Genomic DNA, 17,439 nt, shown 5'->3' on the forward strand with positions numbered 1-17,439 from the left:
TTATTTATTTAATATCGATTTTTGTCAGTAATAATCGTTCGAGCATCTTAATGACAATTACCCTACCAAAAACAAAATCTTTCAAATTTATCATCGTGCTTTTATCGTATAACGATATAAATATTGCTATCGTTATCGACCGAATAAATCTATCTTACTACTTGCAGTTTTCACTATCGATTTTAAGGTAGTTGTGACATTTAGATTTTTATACCCACCTATGGTATTTTTTTAAATTAAGCATAAATATATATACATATATTTGTGTATATTTTACTGTAAATTCGTATTGATTTTTGATTTAAAATACGAAATAAGTACAATTTTTTACTCATGTACGTAGTATTATGGTAAATGGTTTTTGATTTTATCACAAGAAAAAAAATGTAAAACTATGTGACTATTTGTTTAAAAATATTTACATATCGTTAATTTGTTGAATATTAATATTACATTTAATTCATAACTGACTAGGTCTAGAATGTAATAGATAGTAGTTTTCTCAATCTCCTGTGCTTATTCGACTAATAAAAATAAATTGTGTTGACATTTTAACGGGTCACATATCAAATAATATTAGTATTAATACAAAAAATACAAAATGTATTAACATAGATAATATATGTATAGTAGTTTTAATTTATTTATTTTACTAAATACATTTTTTTTTGTAAATATTTGATAAATCCTAACCTAACCGGGCCGCAAAACTTTCCAAGGCGGTCCGCATGCTTGTACAGTAATACAAATGTTAACATTTATTTTAATATTATTGTAATATTGTAACACTATAAAAACAATAACGTTGTTTGATAGAGTTAAATTATTTAAGTTAATAATTCTGTTTAAAAAAGAAAATTCATTGTCAAAATTATAAAATATATTATTCAACATTATGGATACGTTGTACATACTTATCGTAATTTTCGTTGATAGCAGATGATGGAAATCGTGGGAATATCATAACAAATTATTGTTCTCTATACAAACGTGAATATTCTAGTTAAGATGCTACCGTAAAAAAATCACGGCTGAACGGTGTTGTGATTTTAAAAAGACACTATCCGTCAGGCAATTTTTCATAGAGCATTCTCCGTGATACATAACGAGTCAGTGTTTAAATGCATTAGTCTACGTAATTGTTACGTAAAGTAGCAAAAATTATAATACACTTATACAGATTCTTCAGTAATGGTATTTTAAATACGTATTTGTCGAATTTAAATCACGTATAGTTTAATAATAACCGTACGAATCGTCTTTCGATTTGACAATTAGGTCAATAAACTCTGTTGTATTGACCCAGAGCCTAAACAGTGCCGGTCGCATGAAAAATAAATTGTCTATGTCGCGTGCGTATGATACATACGTATTATTATAAATTATTTGACACGTGTCATGGTCATCCTATTATAATAATGATATTATTTATAATTACCGCATAAGTACATAAATAAATAAAACAATTTGTAATTAATATCATGGAAATCGTGATATCAACACAATATTATATTATTATATGATAATATAATGTTGTATAACTGCGATGACGTGTAACCGGCCGTTTACGATAAAACAATTTTTTGTACAATACGTAGGTATAATAAAATATTGTATGTTAAACGATGATGAGATGCGCGCATCCCGATACTATAAGATTTTATATTATTATTGTGTATGCGACGCCACCCAACATTCGTATTTCTCTCGCAAACGTGAAATAGAAACTGTTTCCGACTCGTTGAATTATTTGCGTTCGATTTAAATAGACGTTGACAGTTTTATCTGTATAATGTGTATATTATCTGGGAAAATATTCTCAATACCCCCATATCGAAGACAGCAAAATAATTGCACAGTGTAGTATTTACGACGAATATTCATAAAGGTCGCGTTGTGTTCTACAGCTTAGTTTAAATGTCCCCCGGATTTGTTTATAAGACGAACATTTAAACCAATACTAATGCCAAGCCATTAACTAGACAATGTCTAGACGCGCGTGGACAAAGATGTGGCTTCTAAAAGTAAACTGTTGAAACAGGATAACCGATGCTATTTACACTGATCGAATTACGATACTGGACTAAAAAAATATTAGTTGGGTTTGTCTAGGGTTGCTATAGAAAATAAAACGTCCCTGCACATATGCGTCAGTGGTATAGACAATATTAGCGTAGTCGTCTTAATGAGTGCGATATATAATAATATATTATTATGTGTTTACCATAATAAGTTGACACCAATAAGCATTAATGCATTACGCGTTCATATTTGTTATTATGTTTACCGGATGCCTTATATCCTGTACGTCTATTTATCCAGTGATTATGTACATGATTATCGGCAAACAGTGTTTATAATATATTATTGTCTTATTGTTCTGTTTAAAATTCTAAAATGTTTAAGTCTATGAAGTATAAAGGTACTTCGATAAGTTTTAATGGAAATCAATAACGATATAATAAATGTCTTCTAAAACTTTTAAAATATTTAAACCTATACAGCACGATCGTCGAGGCTATTAAAAATTATTTTGTTTTAACTACGATTCACCAAGCATTCTCAAATGAATTAGTACTATTTTAGGAGTATTATGAGTATACAAACTTCTATTTTCCCAAGACAATCAACATTTTGTACTATAAATTGTTTATTAGCTTATGTTTTTGAAAATGTCTATGAAGCTAATTCAAAATTCCAAAAATTAGTTTAGTTTTTAAAATGCATATTATTAGGTTAATAGACAATAGTTCTTAAAAATGATTTTACAAAAAATATAAATCAGATGTAATATTGGATCTATTTTATTTTTGGAGTTTGAATATTTTATGAATTAGAAATTTTGGTAGATAACTGATAAATATTAATTATTAAAATTATCAAATTACCATCGATCCCATGTATTCCAGAATCATCGTCATAGATTTTAATATACAAAAATGTAATACTTCAAAAACTACATTTATTCAAATTTTGATTTTGATACGTCAAAATGTTTAGAAAAATGATTTATGGTAGAAAAATTAGATTTTTATTTACAAAATGAAGTTTGTATCTCCACATGATAGAGTGATGAAGTAGAAAAAATATTTTAAAAATTTAAAAATTTTGTAAAATTTTACCCCCAACAAGATATCAAGTCAGCACAACATTAGTTGTTGATATTATTATACTGTTTCTTATTCAATATAATAAAATATAAATGTAGTCATATTCGAGATTGTTTTAATATTTATAAAATGCCTTTTTTTATGAAGTATAAACAATAGTCGACCTTTACGACAAAAGTTTAAAATTTAATTTAGTTTAGAACTATGTTTATGCATGACAATTTACAATGGAACATTTAGAATTACACAACCTTTTTTGCAACCATTTTTTTTCGTAGAACACTATCACAAAGGTTTTAACCTTATCTCAAGGAATTTATGACTGGTAAAGGACGCCTGCAGAAAGCAATAGCAGTTTTTCCCTATACATGCCGAATATTGTCCCAAAATAATGTTCTAACCAAAATAATAGTTGATGCTTGATATAAAAACGGACGTAGAACGATTATAACTGTCATATTTTGGGTTTCATAGTCGAAAACTATCGTTTCATATTTATTTTCGTGTTACACCGTGTCAAGCCCGTTTTGACTTTCCGGATTAAAGTGTGAACGTTATGATTTTTTATTGAAAATGTCCACCCAACACACTCAGTTGGCAATCACCGGTGAAGACGACGTTCAATGTTTGCACGATAATATCTTCGTAAACATTCACCAGCAAATGAACACTTCTTGCGAATTTGATGTTCCGCCACGTCCGTAACGTTTATAAAATACAACATTTCGACATCTCGGCAGCGGCGAATACGGTCACGGTATTTAAATCTTCGCGCCTGCATAACATTAACACGTGCAGCTATATACATAACAACAATAATAATTTAATCGCATGCAATCGCGATGCAGTCCGCATCATCATTATTATTATTATTATTATCAACATTATAGTGCCCATATAACGCGCAGCGCGTGTCTGCCGAGTAATAATATAATATTAATCACGATAATATAATATGGTCTCGTACGCGTTTTATTATTATGGCATTATTTTTTATCGTACGTCGTCCGAAACGTCGTCCGACGAGGCCGCAGCAGGAGCGAATTTAATTTCGATTGTGTATCATCGTCGTATAATATTATTAATGTTATTACTGCACTTTGTATATTAATATAACGGCACGCGAGTCTGAGTAACGACCGTCGTCGCCACATGTGCACGCGCGACAACACGATTAAACGAAAAATTTTATCGACGCGACGCGTTTAAAACCAACCGCTCTACGCCGATATAGACGACATTATTATTAACGTGAAATACAATAATAATAATAATAATAATATTGCAATATCATCGCGACAGTGTACACCACATTTTGAAACGACGGCATTAATATACCTACGTAACTATTATTGTGTGCGTGTGAATGCAACGTATTTATGTTAACCGGAAAACGAACGCCGGGAAGTCGCGACTTTCCGAGAACCTAACACGAGTATTGCGCCCGACACCGCGAATAAAAAACGATTCTTCGAATTCCCTGCGATACAGATGAGCACATTGCCGTATTGCTCCGAAATCTCCTCGACCGAACGTCGTCGTCAAATCGAGTTTCGGATAATACAATGTAAGATATTATGACGTGGTCCTCCACTTCCTCGTAAGATAAAATGGAATTTCCTTTATTGCATTCGGCAGAGAACGACGAGCATGCTGTGAGCTCACGCACTTGTGTGTGTGTGTGTTTTTCTTCTCCGAATTCGAGACAATATCGCGTATTATTATATTGAGGCACGCGCCGCTCGTACGGCTGACGATGACGACTGTACAAAATATTATAATATTACTTACGTCGTATTTTACGTTTAAATGTTATTATATTATTATCGACGTGGACGACGACGTTTGTTCGGCGTACACAGTTAAGCCTCGTTTATATTTTTTAAGTTTCGACGTTGACTACGGGGTGACATTCTGCCGCTGCGCTAACGAGGTAATAAAATTAAAACGGTCGTGTACAGATACGCACGCGCGAAACGCATAAAAAGAACGAAGGATTATTGCATATACGGATTTTAAGCAACACCGTCCGTCGTACGTTTGTGTGACTCAAACCCGTCGAAACCGTCATAAAATAATGTAGTCTTCACCGTTCGACAGAGTGGTGTGTTTTAACGGAATCGACAACATTTCAAATTTCGAACTCGCCTGACGCTACGACTCTACTTATAAGTCACAATATTCAGCGCTGTGACTGATACAACTCTATAGTCGTTAAAAATACACAGCTTATACGTTATAATTTGTCGGGGTATACCGCGGATGTTTACCGGTTCTGTATTCCGTAATCGACATCCTTATAATAAAGACTTTCTTTGGGCAAAAATTTTCATTATAGTAATAGCGTTTTTCCTGTGAAATGTCGTTGCACTTCGCATATGTTTGTAGATCGCGTTGTTTAGCATTTAAAATTTGATTTTTACAACCACGAACAATACTATGTACAAGATATGTATAATATAACTGCAGTGTTAAAATCTACGAATATTCGACCCGAGCGTCATCAAGTTGTTAGAATACGATTTACGGGTCGGGTACAACATACAAACCGCGCTGTCTCCTAACATTTGCGGCTTTTACACGTTTAGAATGTCATAGCCCACTACAAACGTCTCGACATTTCTCCAATAATCTAGTCGTTATCGCGTTAATCAATATACTATCGATATACCATTCGAATGATAATATAATACTGCCTGTTGGGTTGTATAAAGCTTTTTCAGATATGAAAGACGAAAATCTGTTCGTAAACATGACTTTTCAATATTATTTCACCATTATTTAAAATAATATATTATACAATTTACGTTTTAATTTGTATTGTTCCAGGATCAACGTTAAACGGACAAACGTTGTTGGAATTTCCGTGGTCACAGGATATGGGAAGCACTGATTCCGTAAAAGTCAAATCTGCGAAACTGTGGTTTAGGTTAGAATACAGGCCGGACGTTCCCCCGGCCGTGCGTAGGACCCATCACAGTCACAATGTAACTTTGTGGCTGTTCAAAATAAACTTCCGTACGAACCCAATGCGGAATACCACGTTCCTAAGTGGTAAGGTATGTTTCACAAAAAATACACAACATTTATTACTATTAGAGTAGTCGTAGTATTTTAATTAATTATATTATTTTACCATTTAAGTTTGTATTATACACATATTTATAAAATGTTATAAGCTATTATTCATATGATTTTTTTTAAATTATTTTCATTAAAAAATGTTAAAAACTTAAAATAAAATATATAGGTCTAGAGCATTTTAACGATTAAGATTAATTTCAAGTTTTTAAATTATTTTCTATTTCTTCTCGTAATTTTATAATATAATTAGTTCTGTAGTTTAGAAAATAGATTATTCTAAATCAAATTTTATATATCATCTTTATATCTTATATTAAATAACACCTTGATAACCAATGCTATTGAATTTTTCAAATGCATTATAAAAAAAATATTATTATAATGATTATACTTGAACAATAATCTATTGCGGATGTATATAATAATCAATTATTATGGTTAACATAATATTATAATATAAAGAATATAACATCGTTCAATGCATATTATATAATTCACAATAGTTGGAAATGGTTCAAATAGGTCACTAAAATCTATTCTAACCCCAAATGAACTTATAGGGTGTATATAATAACCATTAATAAATCTTTTGCCATACAATTTAATGCGATCGCTAAAATAACGCTATAATGTTTCCTAAAACAATAAAATGTGTACGCAATTACATAATACTGCAACGAGTGTTTAGAGTGCGTATGTTAACACAGTTGCAAACTGGGAATGATATATTGCGGCTAACATACTATTATGATTATATTATATATTTGAGCGCGAGATTTTAGTACCGCAAAGATAATATTATTATGTGGTTGGAAATGACTTACAAGTGAAAATATGTGTGTACTTATACTATATACCAGAGGTTTGATAATCAACACGAATTATTTTATCGTCACAAAAGCACCTCATAAGCTCATTTATATTATCATCCGATTATAACATAGAACATTATAATATCAATTTGTGCTCGTAGTTTAAACATGTCTTGGTTTTCTTCTCTTCCATTCTATCGCTGTAATGATGCATTGGCCCAAGTCCTCAGACTGTTACTGGTCAGACTGTCTTCCACGCATGTTTATACGCGTACTGTAAACGTATAAGTACGCACGTTTCCATATACCCTTATTATTATACTACGTGAATTCTCAACGGGCGCATTTTTCGCATCCATCTCGTCTATGATATTCTTTTTTATCGTTGCATTCAATCCTCAGTTCTCACCCAAAACCCCGGTTCTTTACCAATACGTCGCATTGCGTAAGCACATAGGCACACTTCATACGATTTACAATATGTTGGGGGGATGGAGTAACCGGTACAGTATACTTTAAGTTTAAGACAATTTCGAAAGCCTTAATTTGATACAAAACGATAAGGGCATAGACGATAATGTCGTCACCCAATACGTGACTAATAATTTGATAATACATTTGCTACGTTGTGCAACATTCTAACCATGGAACTTTGATTCTTTGCTCCTTGTGGACTAGTTTGAATACAATCTAAGGGTATTGGCCAAATATATCCACACGATCTATTGTAGTTATTAATGTTGACGTTAACGTCAAGTACACTGCAAGTTCGATTATACTATATATGATATGAATACTTGATAAATAAATAATAATAAATAATATATATAATAAACTTTATCATAATTGTTTTTGTTTTTGTGAGTTCGATTTTAAAATTACAACCGTGATAAAGACGGTAAAATATATGACTCATAATTCAACCATGTGATGTTGTGCAGTATAGTTATAAACTCATAATTAATAATCATGGTTATATTATACATTATTATATTATATATTATAATCATTGGTCGTAGAGGAATTTATTTTTGGCGAAGGTTTTTAAATTTAGAACACAGCACCATGGCTCATTTATCAGAATAGACTTATTGTATGAGTGTGTAGAATATGCAACTTCGTTATTTTTTAGTTTCCTAATCCAACCCGACCTCTCTTAAATCCGCCTTTATGTACGCACTGCAGCATACAACGCAGCAGTGAATACGCGTGAAGAATCATTTGTATTACAGCCAGCCGCGTGTGACGGTGCACACACAGCATATAACGATGCAAAAATATAAAAATACTATATCATAATATTAATATGGGGCTTTTCCCCCAGCTCTCTTCGTTTGAAAACCCCCAAGTTATGGTGAATGGAGAAGGGGAGGGGTAAACACAAAGTGTAATTTTTTACCTAACCCGCGGAAGATTTTACTTTCGCGACTCAAGGGTCATTGCATCTCGAAATTTAATATCTTTAATTTTAAATATTTAAAAATAAAATACGTAGATGATAAAATGTACAAAACTTTTTGATGTGTAAATATCTATACGTGCAGCCCACAGTGAATATTTTTAGCAATTATCACTGGGTGACATTAAAAAAAAAAATGTACACACGTCATAACCAAAATCAATATATACGCCTAAAAAATACTTTTCAGAATTGAATATACAAAACCTTACTTATATCTATCAATGTTAAATGAATGTTTAAAACCATCAATACCATCAAAACTCACAATACTAATAAAAAAAAGGAATCAATAACATACACTACCTATACATTTTGTTATATAAGTATAAAAAACAACATATTAAAGTAAATATAAGAATTAGCTTGTAGGAACCAGGACTAAAAAAAAATCGAAAATAATTTGTAGATATTTATTGGAACGACTGATGACCAAATGAAACATGTCACATTGTCGCATAGAATGAATTGTTTCTTGCGTACTGTATTATTCTATGAGTACCTAAGAAGATCGGTCACACGGGTTTTCCAATGTAGTAAATTTCAATAATTATTTGTACTCCCAAATTCAAATGATTGAACGATATAATATAGATATGTATAAATAAATAACAAAATTAAACATAAGAAATAATTGTATAATAGTTTTAAAAATTGTCATTTTTACAAATAATCGTTGTCGCCCAGCAATTAAATATATGGTCAATTAGGCGACAAAAAGTTTTTTCTAAGTAATATTTTTGTCGCCCAATGTATTAGTTAAAATATCCACTGGGCCAGCTCACTACTGGAAAATTTATGGGTGTAGTAATTTCGCGTAAACGAACGAAAACGTTTTACCGTAATGAACGTAAGTTTCTAACGGCTAATCTCAGAAACCACTCGACCGATTTCAATAAAAGCTATATATACATATATTCCCCGAAACTCGAAGGGTGCTTTTTACTCGTTTTCAATCTATATACGTATTATGTTGCTATTGCAAGGGTATCGTACACACAAATTTCGTTTCGATTCCTGAAAATCGAATATTTTTTTTGTTCATATAAACGGATGCAATCGAAACTAATTAGTATTTACTAAAATACTTATTTGTAAAATAATCGAAAGTACGGAAAATTTAAAATTTTCTTTTTTCTGTACAACATACTACCTGTTACACCCAAAAATCATTTCCGCGCGTCAAGAAAAATAACCTCGAAGTACTCACTGGCCCACAAATTATATTTTTTTAAATAATATAGAACAAGGCTTCTCAACTCGGGAGCCCCTCCCCCCCTCCCTCCAAAGGAGGCGTGAAAAAGTTAAAAAAAACACAATAACCAACATGAAAGTATGTTATGACGTATATTATGTTTTATATATATACAAATATTATGCATACACCAATCTTATGGTAATGAGGAGACGGGTCGTGAACTCATACAATAGTTTTAAGGGGGGGGCGTGGATCTCAAAAGGTTAAGAACCCTTGATATCGGTAGAGAGATCGTAGTATGATCCATAAAACTGCATGCACGACACGGCGTCACCACTAGGTATATAATATTAGATGCACGATATATATATATATATATATATATATATTTATATTATTGATTTTTATTGCACATTTTTATTGTATCGTATGTTGTGTACACGAACAGGAATTCGACGAACACGCCACGCTGGCGTCGTCGCTGTCGCTGTCGCTGAACAACCTGGGCTGGATATCGGTGGACGTGACGAACACCGTGCGCGAGTGGTACGGGTCCAGCGGCAAGCACCGGTTGCGGTTCCACATCGACTGTTCCGGGTGCGGCGGCCTGGTGTCGCCGGTGCTGTTCCACGACACCAGGCAGGCCAACGAGTGGGAGAACCCGTTCCTGATGGTGTACACCGACCCGACGGTGGCGAGGCGCGTGCGCCGCCGGGCGCTGGACTGTTCGCTGGCGGTGCGCGGCCAGTGTTGCAAGCAGCGGTTCTACATCAAGTTCCAGGACATCGGCTGGGACTCGTGGATAATCGCGCCCGGCGGCTACTACGCCAACTACTGCCGCGGCGATTGTGGCGGCGTGCACAGGACACCGGACACGTACCTCAACTTCTACACGCAGGCCATCGAGGACTACCGGAAGGCCAAACACTCGTCCATATTCCAACCGTGCTGCGCGCCCGTCAAGTTCTCGTCCATGTCGCTCATCTACTTCACCGACGACGGTAACATCATCAAGCGGGACCTGCCCAAAATGGTCATTGACGAGTGCGGTTGTCCCTAATACGGCCACCGCCACGACGACGGGCGACGCTGACGAGACGAGCGTGGACTAGTACACCAATAGACGCGCCCAATATTATTACTATTACTATTATTATTATTATTATAACGTATAATATTATTACATCGTCGCAATATTTATATATTTTCAATCGCGCACGCACCACGTATACCGTATACCGTGTATATTGTATAATTATTATTATTTACTCAAAAATTGTAATGCGATCACGTCGCATACGTCACTTCGGCGTAAGACATACCATAAGATAAACGTATCATATAATATTACGTCCCTCGCTCGACGGTATTTTTCCATTATTATTACTCTTCTTCTTCTTCTTTTTCTTCTTCTTCTTCTTATTCTTCTTCTTCTTCTTCCTCGTATTCTACTTCTTCTACTTCGTCTTCGTATCTCTTCATTATAATACTATTCTCGTACTTCTTATCATTATTGTTTACGCGCCTTTTTCCCCGCTCTTCCCCGGACATCGTCATCGTTTTCTTCTCGCTCCTCTTCATCTGCCCGCAAATCGCAGAACGATTTAAAACGATAGGTACCTACCTGTAAAACGTTCCGAGTGGGTTCGCACGAAAATCGCGTGACTTTTATTCGTCCCAAACTGAAAAAGATTTTTATAATTCTTACCCCTCCCTTTCCATCTCGGATGTACGTCACAGACCGGTGATCCGGATCACATCCCAAAAATTTGATTTGATGATTTTTTTCAAATCGAACGATATTGTTTTCAATTTATGTTGAAAATTTGCCACATTCATTTTTGTTTTTTTTTTTTTTTTTTTTACCGATCGTTATAATACGCATCTACCTATATTTAGTTGTTTTTTAAAATTCATTTTCTTCACTTTTGTTGTGATTTTCCGTTTTTCAAATTTTCCAATGTTGTTCTCGATTTTTTGAGGAGTTTTTTTTTCAAAAGAGATTAAGATTGAATAGACATTTTCTATCAGTTTGAATTTTTCTTCAACGTATCTAAAAACGAATTTAGTACGTCGTACGTCTGGTCGAAATCGACGAAGTGACGAATTACAATAAATTAACGATATAATCACGGACGCAATTTTGGGTTTTGCTAGAAATATCGGCGATAACACGATATGAACGCACTCGATCTATAAAAAGGTATAATTTTGAAAATCAAACGCGATCGACCGTCTCCCATTATTTTTTCCTCATTATTTCATCATTGACCGTTATCGAATAAGATATTTTACATATTTGTGTGACGGTCATCGTCGTCGGTGACGGACGGACGTGGGGTACATATTACTACAGTAACGCACTTATACGCGAGGTTGTCATCGGCCGAGTTTTCTAAAGTGTGATTAAAAGAAGAAAAAACCGAATTCTAACGACCCCGTGGGGACTCGATCGCGTCATATCGTCACGATATAAAATAATATTTACGTAAAAGCGTTCGTCGTAAACGATGCAGGCGTATGTGGCGGATCGGCGAGACCGAAAAAAAAACGCCAGTCGACGGTTCTTTCGAGTTTTTAGTCAAATATTTTATACACACTCACTGCGGTTTACCTACAAACGCTCCAACTTTACTTGTCCCATAGACATACATATATGCATTTCCTGATGCATTTTTTGTAATGGTTTACGCTCGCGAGATTTAATGCGTTATACTAAATAATAGCCACTGTTTCCGATCTGTAAGTAATAATAAGTATATTATTATTATCATATCATATATTATAATAATATTGAAATATTCGTTACGGTGTTAAACCCGTTCAATTGTTTTTTTTATAATATATTATCGCAACGATATTTTGCGCCGCAAAATATGCACGTCCCGTGGTACGATCTGAAATAAAATAATAAACGATATCGCATTGCAGTTCCTCGACTTCGTAATTATTTTTTGCTACTGCATAAAAATATAACTATAGTTATATATTATGCACTTCAGTCGTGTATAAAACTTTATTTGTTTATAGGCATTTCACAGCCCTATACAGGTAATTTATGTATACTAAGTAAAACAAACACGGCTGACTACTAGTGATCGCAAAATAGTGGTCAGCGATATTATATAATCATAGTTATCGCCGGTTTTTTTTCTGCTTTTCATCAGTAAATAATATTTATATAAACGCGATAGCGCTTTAATAATAATAATAATAATAATAATATTAAATTATAACTTAGGTACGTCTGTTGAATTCGTAATTGTAGCAACGACGACACGTCTTTAGTATTTTTCACTCTCATTTTCACAGCGCCCAAAGTAACTAATTTCATTTGGTTTCCGCGTCAAAACGACGTATGAATAATAAGTGAATAGACGTACCGAAAATAGCACGGCAATATTGTAAAAATTATCGTTTGATTCGCGAAAACCGTGGTACAATATTGACGACGATCGACCATGGGATGTGACGGACGAAAGTATTCCACCGCAGTCCGACGCGCCGACGACGAACGAAAAAACATGCTCTGCTGTTACAGGCAATGGCCGTTAAATATTGTATAATTATTCGTCTCGTCGAAAAGCGTAGAATGAACGGATGTGATGTTATGTGTAGTCCGATTATATATTATTATCATAATACATTGCGTGAAAGTGTGAAACCTAACCTGTGCACTCGTGGTAAGCCGGAAAACATTTCGGGGGAGGGGTTCGCGATCCTTGTATCGTTATAAGCAAAATTCAACTTCAATTTTGGTTTTTCTGATATTTCGGATAGAGAGGGGCGAGGAGGCGGTACGGAGTTTGAAGTCCGGACTACCCGCAATCCCGCTGCGTTCACCTGCACTGTCGCCATTAAACTATAATATTAAACTATATACACTCATAATAATATGAACTCAATACACCTATCGCTGTTAGCTCGTAGATAATATTTTCATAGTTCGTGAGCACATACTTGAGCACGAATGTTTTGTTTCTTAATGTGTGCATGCGTGTATATCGTATACGATCGCGTATAATCTTACCCCATGAAAAAAAAAAATAAATATTTTAATTGCGTAGGAAAGTGTTATAATATTCTTATTCAAACGCTTCAGAAATAATAATAATATTAATTACGCGTAGTAAAATGTAATTAGTAGCAGCAATTCAAACTTCGTCTTACAATAATAATATATAATTTATTATACATAGATATATTATGTATCCACTCCACTAGGACATTACATTTTATTGTTGGTTTTAAATTAATGTTTATGACGCGAAAAACTTAACTTACGATACTTTAATATTCCATATTACGTATATACATAGATACATATTAAGTAATGATAGATTTTATAGATTCTAAATTATTAATAACAATAAATTATAACAATAATAATTGTAATTATAACTATTTTAGAAAAATGTTCTGTGATCTCTTATAAAACGTTTGTAAGTAATAATTGTTATCGAACAGAAATCGTTTATTATAAATTAAACTCTCAATCACCAAAGTGTTATTATATGTACAGGGCACGCGCATAGAAAAATACATAATGCATTTCCTCGGTTATCCATAAAATTAATTATTTGAATAAAAATATGATAAAAGATTTTAATTTTTAATTTTTTGAAAAACCTACCACCACACATTACAGCCGATCTCAATTAAATAAGGGAGGTCCCACGTTGTCGAATTTATTAAAAAACTACGATGGTGAAGTTAACTCCAAAAAATAAGATAGTGTAATGGTTTCAATTAATCAACAATCTTTTGCAGCGTTTTGACGTTTCAATGGATTAATGTGCTTCACCGAAGTGAAAACCCAAGGCCTAATCTCCCCCTGTTTTCTACCAGCATTGTATTATATTTTAAAGTGTAGTAAAAACGCTTACTGATTAAACGGACTATACGGTAATTTTTCATTTTTAGCAAAAACCGACAAATGCGTTTCATCAGCCACTGGCAGCTCTTTAACCAACTTTGCTCCATGATACCTATGTGAAAAAAAACTAATTTTGGAATTTCACTTTTAAATATGCTCTTCTGAATTATACCATAGAAGTTGTGAGTCGTAATTATGATTTATTATATTAATACCAAATAATCTGTTCCTTTGGCCCCGACTATAATAATATTATTAAATATTATTATATTATTTTGTGAAAGCCCACCCTCAAAAAAATTTATAGAAAATTTATCAATGGTGTTTAAGAAAATTTTTTTAAAATTAAATTGATATAAACAATTATTATCATACGTATCGAAATAATTAATTTAATTAAATCGAATATTTAGATAACAATTTTTTTTTTTTTACATATAATAGTACCTATTTTGAATGGCAAAAACCAACAGACTATAGTATTTTATTATGATTTCGGATCTATATCTTTGAACAAAATATCTAAGGAACTAGAATATCTGATTTTAGGAAAAGTCTCGTTTAATGCACATAATTTTTTTTCGAATAGATTATTCGTTTTAAAAATTAATTTTACCGTCAGACTGAATTAGTAAGAATCAATACGAAACACCGACCGCGACGTTATAAGTTTATTTAAAATTATTGTAGTATCATACTACCGTTAAATATATTATGTACGGACATCATCGTAATAATGAATTAATATTAATTACCCGCATTAATAGATATGTCCTTGTGACCTTTACGCGCAGCTCGCATTTTATGTCATTTAGATTAATTTGAAATGCCTTAGATGAGTTTGTTCAGAGACTGAATCCCCGAACTGTAGAATAGTGTTAGGAACGTTATTTTGTTTATTATCATTTTTTTTTTTTTTTATATTTATCGAATGGACTATTAATAATATGATTGATAAATTAAATAAATAGAAACCCTAGACAAATTTTAAAAGTATCTTAAATTAATTATTTAAAAAATATGTAAAACTAAATAATAATAATAATAACTAGATAAATGTCGAGAAATAAACTTTTCATTTCAATTTATGTATTTATTTACTTTTTTGTACAATATATATATTTATAATAAACGATATTTCTATATACATATATGTATTACTATAGCCTGATGTATTGTGTACATTTTGTTTTCTAAAAATTATTTTGCCACATTGTGATACTACAAGCTTTGGTTACTTGTATTTCTTATAACTACTATTTTTTAACTACTATATAATATAATATAGAATATTAAAATATTATATTTGCACGACGTATAAAAATTAATGATGCAATTTTAGTTTTTAGTTTTTTAGTGTTGTTACCTTGCTATAATACGTGCTTTTATAAATATTGTAGAATTTATATTGTTGTATGATAAATAATTACTGATCTTATTATTATTATGTATAGGGAAAATAAAAAAAAACATCTGTTAGCAATAAATTTGAAACACGATTATTGTAAAATATTATTTATTGACCTTTTATTGTTTTTGTTTATTCATTTTTTTACATAGCTCACCTAATTATATTATCCAACTCTTCTACTTCCTTTTCAATACAACTTGCCATTAATAACAGTAATATTAGTATTATGATTTTAAAAGGCAGTATTCAATTTTAACTGAAGAAAGGATTTAAATTATTTCTTCGTGAAATATTAAACTATTGTTGATAAAAAGGACAAAGTATATTGGAAGTGCTAACATTTCATAAGGCTCGCAAACACTGTTGTTTTAATCGATTATGCTGACGCGACTATGGCAAAAACCTTCTATTTTATTGCACATGAAATATTATCATCTTTCAAATTAATGATTATGAATACAAATAAACAAAATATATTGCGGAGATAAATAATATTACTACAAAATTAATGTACATATTTTGTTACTTAACTCACAATTTAAAATTTGTATAATCAAAAAACAGTCAACATTTTATTTTTATAAAAGTTAATTCTTCATAATAAATTTAATCACAAAAAAAAATCTTTTACAAAATATGAAGTCAATTTGAAAAACTCCATAATATACCTATATATTATATTATAGAAATAAACTTATGAATTACAATCAATTTAAATATTAAAATTCAAATATGAAATATTTTTCATTTAAACAAATTTAATGCAATTAGCTGGGAATCAAGATGGTAATTAATATGCGTACTTGTGAGTTGTAGAGTAATTGTTTAAAAATAAATTTTGGCATTCTAGAAAATTTAGTGTTTATAATATATTTTTGATGAGACTAGTGCAGGTAAATAAAGGTAATAATTAATAAATAATTTAGATTTAAAAAAAAGTTAAAATAATCTCATGATTAAGTGATTTTTATTCAAATACCTACAGTAAAATGAGTTTGAAGCTAGAATAGCTAGAATTACGTAGATCGTCTTTTTAATTTTTTATTATAAACTCATCGTAATGACTGAAAAAATATTTGGAACTGGTTATTTTATTTGATAAATAGAAATGTTATTTGAAGACTTATCAGATAAATGAAGTATTATTCTGTAGTTGTATTTAACCACAATCGTGTAATTGTTTTAAAAAAAACTTCAAGTAAGTTCGATTATTGAAAGAATATATTGACATATTATAAATTATAATACATTTATCCATTTGAATTATATTTAGGTATATAATTTTTTATATCATATTTTATGATCATCACCAAGTTTATAAATGTTTATAATTTTATCAACTTTTAGTTATTATTTAACATTCATCACATTTTTAAAATATTAATTTTATAGCGCCACCTATGTCATCAATAATTAATACAAATAGGTAATAACGTTTCCAGAGAACTTTTGAAAAAACAATCAAGTAGACATTTTTTTAAATTTTAAA

General features: G+C 31.7%; 1 protein-coding gene across 1 annotated transcript in view; it reads left to right on the top strand.

Moving 5' to 3' along the window:
• LOC112596232 (inhibin beta chain-like) overlaps positions 1-11,062 on the top strand; it is a 69,140-nt gene extending 58,078 nt beyond the window's left edge. The window contains exons 3-4 of the mRNA XM_025341735.1: positions 5,940-6,169; positions 10,112-11,062. Of these exons, the coding sequence (XP_025197520.1) occupies positions 5,940-6,169; positions 10,112-10,723 (842 nt within the window). The 3' untranslated portion in view covers positions 10,724-11,062. The remainder of the gene's footprint in view (positions 1-5,939; positions 6,170-10,111) is intronic.
• Positions 11,063-17,439: the final 6,377 nt, after the last annotated feature.

This window comes from Melanaphis sacchari, unplaced genomic scaffold, assembly GCF_002803265.2.
Source record: "Melanaphis sacchari strain LSU unplaced genomic scaffold, SCAv2.0 Contig310_pilon_pilon, whole genome shotgun sequence".
Taxonomy (NCBI): Eukaryota; Metazoa; Arthropoda; class Insecta; order Hemiptera; family Aphididae; genus Melanaphis; species Melanaphis sacchari.